The 12,597-nt window shown below is 35.1% G+C and overlaps 1 protein-coding gene across 3 annotated transcripts in view; it reads right to left on the bottom strand.

Annotated features, from left to right (window-relative positions):
• The window catches only part of CCDC141 (coiled-coil domain containing 141), a 56,606-nt gene that overhangs the window by 3,726 nt on the left and 40,283 nt on the right, over positions 1-12,597 (bottom strand). The window contains exons 22-25 of one of the 3 annotated variants that reach the window (XM_071434827.1): positions 10,410-10,508; positions 9,705-9,788; positions 6,078-6,958; positions 4,012-4,184 (exon numbers count right to left, since the gene is read on the bottom strand). In XM_071434827.1, the coding sequence (XP_071290928.1) occupies positions 4,012-4,184; positions 6,078-6,958; positions 9,705-9,788; positions 10,410-10,508 (1,237 nt within the window). Of the gene's footprint in view, positions 1-4,011; positions 4,185-6,077; positions 6,965-9,704; positions 9,825-10,409; positions 10,509-12,597 lie in introns of all 3 variants that reach the window. The other 2 variants (XM_071434828.1, XM_071434829.1) reach the window with 2 other exon arrangements.

Raw genomic sequence — 12,597 nt, 5'->3', positions numbered from 1 at the left:
CATGTTGCATCTCATACCAGAATGATTTTTACCATTTAAAAAAAAATCTTAGTGGAAAGGTGACAGTAATAATCATCAGATCACATCGTGACTTTATATCAGTAAGGCAGCAGAACATAAAAACTGAAATGTTCAGTTTCTAGAGAACAAAGGGAAATGTATGTGCAAATAAAACCATGAAATGACAGTTCCTGCAACTCATTAGGGAACAGGCTTTACCTCAACAAAGTCTGTTGTAAAAGAAGATTTTATCATTTGACAGCAACCTTCAAAATAGAATGGATGGTTATATTTCACCAGTGGTTTTCCCATGATATCATAACAAAAACTCAGAAGAGTTAATTGCAAATTATTTCTTGGCTGGACATCCCATAATGTCCACATCCACAAGGGTTAGAAAGAACAGATCTGTTCCTTTATTGTGGGAAAAAATAATCAGGTAGCCAGTGGTACTGAAATACCATCCTTACAGGTTCAGGCAATAATTTTGTCAACTATTAAATATTCCACAAGTTATCTGTAGGGACCAGTAGAGTTATGCTGCAAACTGGTGAATAAGCACAGAAAAATCATCAGCCTGGAGGAATGCAAAAACTACAGGGGAAAAGTCCACCTTTATCTGTCTATTACAGAGCCTTCACCCCTGCCTGAAGTCTCTCTCACACACAGGTGTGCAGGTCAAGCCAAATTGGTTTTAACAGCCAGTTTTTAAATTAAATTGCTTCACAGTTATTCTCAATCTGTTTACTCTAGACATGTAATTTCCAGTCTCTGGTGTCTTGAAATGTGATATTAGCAATTTTATGAACTTCCCCTGTCTTCTCTATGAATTTCTCTATGAAGGCAGATTCCCACCATGCTGCTTAGAGACTTTGGAATTGCTCAGCATTACTCTAAATCAACAGTGTACTTTATTGTTTTGAGATTTTGTCTCAGTCAAGCTCCTAACACAAACAGAAGGATCCCTTTATTAGGAATATTAAGCAGGTCTCATGACCCAGTTGAGTTGAAATATCCATAATCCCAGAGCTCCAGTCTCCTTGAATACCATGTGTAACCTCTTTAAAATCTTGGCAGTAATTTTTCAAGACACAGTTCCTCTAGACCACAGACAATAATACATAGAAAGAAATGACTCCTTTACCCAAGAAAAGTCTCCAGAGAAAGGTGCAGAAGTAAGCATACCTTACTAGTCATTTGAGAGGAACTCACCTTCTCCACTGCAGCTCCAGCCACATCTGATCCCATCTTGGTAATGACTCATCTTCCCTCTGCCTACTGACTCAAACCTGCGACCTCACACAGGCTGCTCCTCTTGAAAAATTAATACAATTAATTCCTTTCCCACTCCAAATTTAGGTACCTTGTGTAAACACACCTTCACACAACTCCGTGTCTTGTAGTCAGGAAATATCTTTCACCTTTTCTTAAAGGGTGTCTTCAGATGGGGAAGGAGGAAGGGAATGGAGGTTAGTTATGTGTCTAATGTCTTTCTTCTAAGGATGGTGGGACTGAGGCTTAAATCTTCTCTATAATGGAGCCATTGGGAAGATGTAAACATTTTGGGGTCTTGACATAACTATAGGCTCAAAACTGTGACTGCAATGAGGGGAAGTCAGAGCTGTGAACCAAGAAAGAACCAGAACCATACAAAACACTCAGATGTATTCCCTGCTCTACAGAATGGTTAAAAGAAGGAAGAGGTAAAGCATGCATAGTATAAACTATTACAAAAAACCAATGAGAGTGGGAAGCATTATGTTAAGATTATTGCTGCAACAGAATGTTTTTTTCCTTCAAAGAAATACTAGTGCATCATGAGACTACATCACTGTCACTCCTTTTTTTTTTTTCCTTTTTTATATTATCTAACCAGAACACAGCTGGAATTTTCCAGTAATTTTTTTAAGGACTCATTTGAGTCCTTAAATAAAGGGTATTTAAATCCAGACTGCCAGCACAGCAGTAACCAGTGTTGATTATGTCTTTGTTTACAAAGCAGAACATTAAAACCACAAGATTTTCAGAGTCCTGCTGTGAATCCAGTATCTCTAATCACTCTTTTTGAAATCTTGTTTCTTGCAGCAATTAAAATTGTGGCTGATATCCACCCATTAAAAACTGTGCATTTAAAGCTATTCCTGGAAGAAAGTAGATGCAATACCACACTCACAAAATCAACTTTTGTTCACCTAAAATTCACAGAAATGGTCAAATTCTCAGAGGAAATTTTTAACAAACAAACAAACAAAGGTATTATATACTTCTACAATGATTTATTAAGATCTAAGTTGCCATTATTGTGAAATGTAAAGTACAGTGCAGGAAAACAGGTGAAATTTATGCCTGAGAAAATTCTTGTGAATCTACATTTTTGGGAGATGACTGAACTTAGAAAGTGGTTCATTAAGGGTAATACCAAGTTAGTTAGAACTTACTGTGTTCCCCCATCTGTTCACCACTTCCTCCTCCTGCTAACTCTCATTACTGTGAGGTTATATCATGACAACTTCTCCTTTTTCAAAGTTACAGGAATTTTTTAAACATTGCAGTCACTAGGCCAAAATATCTGACCCTCTGCAATTACAATATATATCCTTTTCATAGGCGGCTACACGGTAAAAGTTTGCTTTGCTTCATTCCAGCAAATTATGCAAGAGAAAGTAAATATTTCATCTTTAAACATCTTCCATACTAATTCAATTATAACATGAAAGCTGGTAATCAAAAGATGCAGGAAAAAATCATATAGCTGTTTGTCAACTCTTTTTACTGCATAAATACAACAAATCCTGAGGCTGAAGGATATATAAATTAAGTCTTATATTTGAGGATATATAAATTAAGTCTCCCACTGGCACAATTACATCACTGTTATGTAATAGTTAAAAAAATTAGAACTTTAATAAAAAAATATATTTGTCCTTGTCAAGAAGGAAATACAACTGTAGATGAACAAAGTATTGGTTTGGATTTACTGATTTGAAGTTAAAGGATAATAAGGATAATTCTGCTTGACTGACTTTTCTTTTTTTTTTTTTTTTTTAATTTGAATACACTTTTGGATAGTTCCCCAGTTTGGTTGATTCTGTGTGAAATCAGTGTGTTAAAAATTTTAAACGAGTACTAATGCTCGCTTCATAAATTATTAAATTTCTTGTCTTATATGGACAATTTAGAAGATTATTAGAAATATTTGTATCTTTAACTTCGTAAGAAGGCAGAGAAAGTATCACAGACATCTATTTAAGCAGACCGGAATGTTGGAATGTTTCATTTTGTAAACATTTATTCTATTGTTTGCTAGATGCCACTTACACAAATCCTGATGGTTCTGGGTCAGTTCTGTAGCACAATCCCAACTCTATTGGAACTACTGCAGCTTTCCTTTGTGGAGAGTGTATGCTGGGCTGAGACAGATCTAAATCTGATCTGCGTTAGCTCAATCATGAATGGTATGATACCTTTACTAAAAAGCTTTGTTCTTAAAATATTTTTTTTGTAAGCATACAAGCAAACATGTGGTGAAAATAATACATTCTATGTTAAAAAAAAAATCCAACACCTTTCACATCCCATCCCAAGAGAAGACATATCCCAAAATATACAACAACCTGAGCACTCTACCTGGTGCTATACTGACATTTAAAACCTACAACCATTAAAACCGTTTCTGATGCTTTGGAATGCCTACATTTTTAGAAAGCAATACTCAACCTCAGATTCTAGAAAAATATTGTAAAGTTTTTATCTCAACATCACTATGAGAAAGTAGAATAAACATAGAATACTGGTAATAAAGAAACAAACAATATATCCATTTTGCCATAAAAAGTGGTTTGGTACACATTGTGAAAATGCAGTGTAAGAAAATAAATTCAACATGTGATAATTAAGTCCGGTGCAGTCAATGTTGTACTTATTTAGTGAATAGCCAGTACATTAGTGATACACTAATATAGATGACACACAGCATTATCCAGTCTATTCTTGCAATAGGTGGCCTGTTACCTTGCACATGAAGAATGGCACTTGAGGAGGCAGTGCCGTTCAAATTTTTAGCTCGAGCAACATAGAGGCCAGCATCTTTATCACACACCTTCTGAATGAACAAAGTATGCTTTGTCTCCTTTTGTAAAAGCTTTAAGTGCTCATCTGCAGTCAGTTTCTGGCCCTTCTTGTACCTGAAGCAGAGAGTCAGTTTGCAAGTCAGTTTTATCACTGCACGCCACACAGAACTTTGCAAATTCAGACAATCTCTGTCACACTACAGCAGCAGCAAGAGACAGAGAACTGCTGTATTCTCATTTCTCAGTTTTAAACTTAGTCTGTCAATATGCATGAACAGTTAAACAATGCAAATTACTAGATAATACATTCTTAACAGTAGAAAATTTGGCTCTGAAAATGAGTTTCAACAGACAAGTTACAAGTCTCTCACTGCAGCGTCAGTGAGGTAACAAGGGCCTGGACCCTTGATTTTGCACTGAGACATTTTTGCTAATAGGTCCTGAGCCAGTCCACACCCAACTCATTAACAGGCTCTAAAGGATCAACAAACAAACTATCTAAACTTGTATCCTCACCAAGAACCTGTCTCCATCCCAGCCCACTTAACATTTACCTAGCTCACATCGTCAAACAGGATAGAACAATGCATCAAGAGTTACTTCAGTGAACTGGTGCCATATTCTAACACTTGAGGATCTATCATAGGGTATTGGTATTGACTCCTGATTTAAAAATGGAAATCAGAGAAAATTCTGGCTCTCCTTGCACCATGATGTTTCAGCGTAGGCTACATTTAACCCAACACAAACATGAAAATATTTTTCCACATGCATATCCAAAGAAATTTCTATACCAGTACAAAATACATGTTATTGGGGAATTTTTAATTAAAAACATTTTTTTTTCCATTTTCATGAATTTCTAATTTACAAAATTGATCCAGTTGAATGTTATCTTTTTGAAAGAAAATCTGTCAATATTGTATATATTTTTGGGCTAAATTAATGCTTTCTTATAATAAAATTAATGTTGTTTCACCAATAATACTCCTCAGTCTGTACAATACTGGTATTTAAAACAAGGTAACTTTATTGATACCAACAGAGTATAGCACCAAGGTTGCATTGTCCAGTATTCTTCTCAGTGCCACCGAAAAAATTTCAGTTTAACAAAAACGTACAGTTTAATTCTTTAAATGTGTAATAATAATATTAACATCATTTTTTCCAGTAAGAGGCATATTTAGTTTTAATGCATTAAAATAAAGGCCTCCATTTTGAAAGACTAATGGAATAAGTGGAGAAAAGACAAATGAGGTAAAATTGGAGGAATACATGACATAACATATAGAACTATGAAAAAAATCCTGAAATCCTGCCCCTCTTTCAGTCTCTGCTCCCTTTGTCAGGGAATTTTTAGAGTTCAGATGTTTATATTGCATCATCTATATTTCCCACAAATCCAATAATAAAGTAATCTAAGTAGACACATAGCAATTAAGAGAGAGATAGACCATGCACACCAATATATGATATAAAAGTGATTCTCTTAGTGTAGATATTTAGGTGGTGTTTTTTAACATGTAACCTTAGTTTTGATATCTGACTTTCACATATGTGTAAATGTGTTCCCATCTACATAGTGACAATATAAATATTTCAGTGTGCATGCAATTTGTGTCTGTTCATACGTAGTGCCCAGAGCCTGGGAAAATGCAGGTGAATTTATTTATAGTAAATCTGAACCATGCAATTGTTTTAAGAAGGCAATCAGCAAGTAGAATGCCATATTCCAGAATAGGAAAACTGAATGATGATTTTTGCTTGAAAACACTGGATATGTTTGCAGTACTTTGATACTCTCATTCCTAAAATTTGGTACAGAGAGATTATTTCAAGTTGGTTAATTGTTGAAAACAATTCTGAAGGTGGAAATCATGCAGAAGTGTGGAGTAGAAAGGATACAATCCATTTATTCTAGCCTACAGATTAACTGATTTGGTTATGAAAGGTTCGTGGTGGCTCGCTACTGGGTCTATTTACTGCTTCTCATTGCAAGCTACCCACCATGTCAGTGTAGGCTCTGGGAATCCCGTTACTTCTACTTCCAAAGTTACCGGAGAACCTTCCATGACGGTTTTGTTAGACAGAAGCTGGGAGAAGTTAGGCGCCTGTCCAGTTAGGCTGGCCATGCTGTTCTTTTCTGAAGAACTTTTAATCTCTTCTCGGGTAACCATCTGCCTCTGACAGCTTCTGGTGGCGTCTGATTGAAACACGAAACCTGAGAATGCATCGGGCAAAGCATGCAGCCTATCCTGGGATTTAGTACAGTTATTCAAGGCATGCAATTTTTCTTGCGTTTCTGCCATGCTTTTATGAAGTTCAAGGTGTTGTAAATGTGTTTTGCATGTTTCGCTCATCATGCTATCTACTGGTTTGGCTTTTATAGGGCAGGAAGCAGTGCTAGTTTCAGAAATTCCTTGTGAGCTGCAAGTCAAAGGAGATTCTGCTCTGACTTTTGGACCAGAATCTGTTAAAGAGATACAAAACTTTTGAAAGTGATCTGATGGGCTTTCCATTCTATTATTTGTAGCATCAGCAAAAGCAAAATTTGTTAAGAGGTCAGGTGCTTCCATCAGTTTTACCGTTCTAGTGGTTTTCTGCAAGCTATAGGAACTGACATGCAGACTATGAGAACTACAACAGAACTGCTCTTCTAGCTCTGTTTCAGAATGTAAGAGGTTGGATTCTGGTGTCTCAGAAAGCGGTGGCAATGATATATCATCAGGTGATATACACTCATATTCATCTCCAGAGGGTGTTTCTTCTGCCAGGAATTCAGTCTGTAAACCATCCTCTTTGGCTGAGGATGACAGCTCTGTATCCTGTGAAACAAGATCCTCACCAGCTGGACAGATAACTGAAATATCAGCCAATATATTCCTCTCCTCGAACTGGGAGGGGAAAGAAGAGAAAGGAGAGAAAGGAAAACAAAGAAAGAATTATCATTCAATACATCCCCTTGTCATACAAAATCTAGCAACAATATTCTAATTAAGCTTGATGTATTCTGAGAGGAAGAAAGAAATGGGGCAAAAAACAATGAATCAGAAAATGTTGCAGCAGCTTATTGGAATTTCAAACTGCTCAAATAGATTCTAGAAAATATTATTATAACTATGTATAAGTATTTATTATAACAGTAACAATAAAACAGAAAGTACCTTTCCATAAACAAAGGGCAACCTGTGGATTTCCTGTAGCTTCTGTTTATATGAGCATTTGCAAGGGAAAGGTGGTGGAGGAGGAGGAGTAGGTGGCCTAATTGCATTTAAAGGGAAAACAGTTATTTAGCAATGAAAATATATTAACAGCCAAGTTGCTGGACTGGTTAAAAAATAAAGCTAGCACCTCCATAGCATTTTATATTTCCTCCTCCTTTTTTTTTTTTCTTTTTTTTTTTTTTTTTTTTTTTTTACTTGCCAGCTGTTAAAAGATCCTCCCAAATATTAAAAGAAAAGCAATTTAAAAATTATGTTAACTTGGATCCAGGAAAAAAAGTCCCTCTCATCATGTTTCAAATAGAATTGGGTGAGGCATATGTGCATTAATTTTAATCACAAAGCATCAAAGTCATCTGCTTTGTTAATTACGTCTCTGCCTCTTGATTTTTGTGTGAATGTAATCACATATTCAGATTGATTTCCTTTGTGCAAAGGCTCTCAGAAAAGTTGTGCATAATGTTTCCTTAAGCTACTCTCTCATTGCTGAGTTCTATACACAAATATGTAATCTACTAAGCATTGTTTCTATCACCTATAAACTGCCCACTCAAATAAATTGGGTGATACACTGAAAGCAATTTCATTGCTTTCCAAAATAGGTCTCTTTAGCAGTATCCAGTACAAGAGAGTGATGGTATATTTGTTTTGGTTTTCTTTTTCCTTTACTGCTCAAACAATCTAACAATTAGTGAAAAAAATTTTAAACCACCCAGAAATAATAGAACCTCATATGTACCCTGGTTATTTAGACATGTTAGTTTTAATATAGATGCTTTCCCACGTTATTACCTTTCTTATTTCAAAGCAATGTGATTCATGCCAGACCTACAAAAAAATGACTGGAAGCAGGTTGGGATTTTACTGTGTCTATTTTACTAAACAATTCAATTCAGATGTAAGACAAAGTTTATGTTTTACTACAAAAATGTTTCCCACAAGCATCCCCTGATGAACTCTGACCCCTGAAGAGATGGAAGAAGACACTGGGGAAGAAGCAGTGGAAAAGAATGACAGGTGAACTGTGAGTGAGCAAGCTGCCAGATAGGCTTTGGCAGCATGGGACCAAAAAAGCAGGAGGATCAATGTGCCATGAGAAGGCCTGGCACACTTTTAAGAGGGCTATATTTGAAGCAAATTAATACTGGGAAAGCAGCTTGCAGAAGTACAGACAAAATTAGAGATTGCTGGCCCACTGTTCAAGGCTCTAGTGAGATGAACCTGCTACTTCTTTAAGTGAAGTATGGAGTGTTGAAAAGGGTAGAGGCACCATAGCTGCCACAATCCTCATATGATATTTGCTGTTTTGCATACCCTTGACTTCTCTCCTTGGCAGCTGAGACTCAGACTGATGAGGACTGACAAAGCTGTGGCTTAGCAAAATAGAGCTATGGACACCTGCTGAAGAGATTCTCCTGAGCAGTCACAAAATTCTGAGTGAAATCTGGGTTCCAAGTCAATGCTGAAGCTCCCACTGACTTGGAGGTAAAAAAATTAATTAGGTTTAATTTTGGCTCATCAGCATATTACAGGACATTTTGTATTGAGCTGAAGGAAATTATATTAGTTGAATTTCTACAAAACATCACTGTTTAATATCTTGCAGTATTTGTCTGTGTTAGCAGTTTGCAAAATGGAATTTTTAGGTCTCTAAATCTGTTACCAATGGATCCCACCTTTCTAAGGACTTAAAGCCACTCCAAATTATCAGACTATTTTACACAGGAAATTATTTACATTTATGTCCAGGATCCCAAGCCTTCAAAATATTCTTTAAGCTAAAGTAATTAATCTCATAAAATATAGATCTGGCTTTGCTTTGCCTGTATTTCTAAGATTTCATTTATTCAATGATTATTTGGAAACTTTAATATTCTTCTATTGTAAATCCATAAATAAAAGATGTTTGTCAGTTTGGATTTTTGTCATTCTAAATGCTCAGTCTTGTCTTATGTTTTGTGAATTGTCCTCAACATGGATGCAATCCTTACTTTGAATTATTTATGATCTCTGATGCAGAGAATCTTGGCAACTGAAATCCAACTTAAGTGTTTTGAGATGAGGATAAAGATGATTATTTGATGGTGAGTTCTGCCATTTCTTCAATAGTTTTATACCAATATTGCAGCAAATTATATTTGATGTGATGTCCTATTGAACTACTGACAGCTGCAGTTGTGTTCCTTCATTGTTTCTCTGTTTCCTGTTATTCACACTGGTTTTAAACTGAATCAATGTGCTTGTTTTGTCAGGTTTTTGGTAATATTGTAAATGAGAATATAATCAAAACTTACCAATGTAACAATAGTCCTCACTTTTGATACACAACGAATTAAAGAGTAGAACTCCCTTGAGAGTACACAATGATGCCCATCAATCTGATTAAATGTAAATTGATATGAACAACACATACTTGTTTAGTGCCTGTAGGAGACAGAGTATTGCTTCTCTTCTCACCAATGCTTTCTGAATTTGCAAGCAATTCACCCGGTGCCGTCTGAAAGAAAAATGTTTTAAAATCCCGCTTTTTTCCCTGATTAAGGTTTTATTAATGCAACAAATAATCATCATTTCTACAATTTTTTAGTTCAAATTCTGAGCTATGTTTCTCTCATAGAATATTACTTATAAATCAAATATTTTCCTAACTTGTATGTAGGCATCATAAGAAGTCTAGGGCTCTGGGAATAGTATCAGCAGTCCCCACTATTACTTCTTATATTCCCTTAAGTTTTATTTTTAAAGGAGAGAGTTCAAGAACAACTCTTTTTCATGGAGGAATGGTCACAAAGAGAACCTCTACATTAAGAATACTGTGGCAATAGGACCAAAGGAAAATTGATAAAAGATTACAAAAGAAATAGTTTTTAGAAAACAGAAAGATATATACAGGCATGTGAAAAATGATAAAAAATAAAAATTCATAGGGGAGAATATGTGGACTGGATAGGAGGGAAAGGGGCAACTGAAAATAATTGAAAAACAATTGACCAAGACTACACTGATAACACCCATCCAAATGGAGGCTTTAAGACTGAAAAACAAGAACTCTTTTAGTAACAAGAACTCTTTTAAGAAAGAGTTCTTGTTATTAAAAAAAACAATTAATTGAACTAACCTGCTGCTTTTGTTCCACTTCTTTAACAGCCTCACATGCTTCTTGACCATTTCTTTCTTCTTTTTTAACAGTAATCAGCTCTTCAGAAAAGTCAACTTTCTGCCATGTGAAGAGAAAATTAAGTAAGTTTATACACAATAAAAGGTAGGAATTGTTAGCTCTACACTGATTCATGCTCTGTACAACAGAGAAAACACCAAAGTGAAAATCTGTCATCAGCACAGGTGTAAATTGCTTATGGCAAAAAAAAAGTGCAGCAAAACCCAGCTGATTCATTCTTGGACAAGCAATGACAGCATATTGTGAAGCTGACAGGATCTTTTCGGAGGCAAGGAAACTATAGAAGACTATAATTCTTCAGTATATAATACTGAAGAATTCTAGCAGCTAATCAAGAATATGAGGAATATGAACCAACTTATACACAGGCTCAGTAAGGGAGAATAGAGGATTAAGTAACACAGTTATATGAAAAAAGAGAACAAACAACAATTTCAGAAAAGATATCAGGATTGCAGGAAAACAGTTCTAGGGAGGAAAGAAACATTTGTGAATGTCTATAATCAAAATTTTTTTAAAGACGGAAAGGGAAGAATGTGGTCTAAGCATAAAACATAGAAACAGAAATTTGGACAACCATAATGTATTTTATGAAGACTTGATAAAACCTGTCATGGAATCTTCCACAGATTCCAAAGAATGTAATAGTTACACAAGATAAAGAAAGCCAAAAGCTTTATAATTACAGTTTTGTGTCTTCCATATCTTTAGCTGCCCAGCCAAAAGTTATAGTCTTAAACAAGTTTCTTATAAGAAACTGCTGCATTATTAATTTGCTATTCTAGCAATAAACAAGTGAAAAATTCCATGAGATCTTTTCAGTCTATTTTTTTTTCTTTTAGGAAGAAAAAATAGGTTTAATTTTGTACTTGAAATAAATCAGGTTTTTTTCAGGCATTGAGCAGCCATGTAAAATTAGGAAAGATTATGCAATACATTTCCCCTAAATTTGTCATGCCTTAAAAATAACAGGAAGTGAAACTCAATTTATAGTCATGGCATTCCATACAGATGGCACAGACAGTCTGCTGAATTATTTATTCTTCATAAGATACAGACATTGACGGTTGATATATTCTGGAAATGTTCAATAAGAATATTAGTTTTTAAATCTTAGAATACCACATAATGTAAAAAAAAAACCCCTTTCCATTTAAAATAGTTGCGGAACTCTATTGTAAAAAAAATCCAATAATTTTGTGGAAATTAGTCAAAATAAGGTAGTAAAATTAGTTTGAAATTCCACTTGACTTGAAAAGATCATACAACATTTCTGTAGAAAAGATGAAAGGTTCAAGCCCTCTTCTGACAGAACCTGGGACTACTGTCCTGCACACAATAGTGTTAATGAAATACACAAATGGGGAGGAGAATGGGCATTTATGTTGAAGTTGCTATATGGTCACAGTCCAAGACAAAGCCTTCTTCCCATTCACCTAATGACCTTTGGCATTCATTCATATTTTTGGCATCTCTTACTCCTTTAAAGTGTATAAATGGATACTTGGAGTGTTTGTCAATTTTATAGTATAATTCCATCAAAGAAAAGTGAAGCAACATTCACTTTGTACCAACAAAAGTAGGATATTTAAGCTTATCTTAGTTTTTCCACCTTCACAGAAGAATTAACTTGTCAGCTGCTGCTGCATGAAGATTTTTTAGGTATTTGAGAATGAAGGGGGGGTGGAGTAGACAGTCTTAATTATCTACCCCATCACCAGTCTTCCATAATTCCTCCTCAGTTAATGTTACATTTAAATATATCCACAGCAGTTTATCAGAACATGAAACTAAAAATGCTGCTCTCATAAATACTTATGTAAAAGCAAAGCTTTTCTAACTCAAATGACTTTGGCTTTAACACAATTTGTTTTTCAGGATGTGTTTTCCAAGAGGGAGCCAAGTGAGGTTGGTTGGCATTTTGTAGCTCTGCAGTTACCTATCTTACAATATCAAAGGAAGAAGTATGCAAAAAAAAGTATTTGTCTAGATAGTCAAATAAAATTTAACATTTTCTCTTAAAGGTTTCTTGAAAGGAGTAACTGTTCTGAAAGAAGCAAAGGAAAAGAAGCTCAGAAGAAATATTTAGTGTCCAAACAAGTAGCACGTCATTGATTCATTACAGTAA

The sequence above is a fragment of the Agelaius tricolor genome, unplaced genomic scaffold (genome assembly GCF_023055355.1).
Source record: "Agelaius tricolor isolate 1412-34295 unplaced genomic scaffold, bAgeTri1.0.p SCAF_10, whole genome shotgun sequence".
NCBI lineage: Eukaryota > Metazoa > Chordata > Aves > Passeriformes > Icteridae > Agelaius > Agelaius tricolor.
Note: the sequence above shows the minus strand (reverse complement) of the source record. Positions and strands in the feature narration are given on the sequence as shown.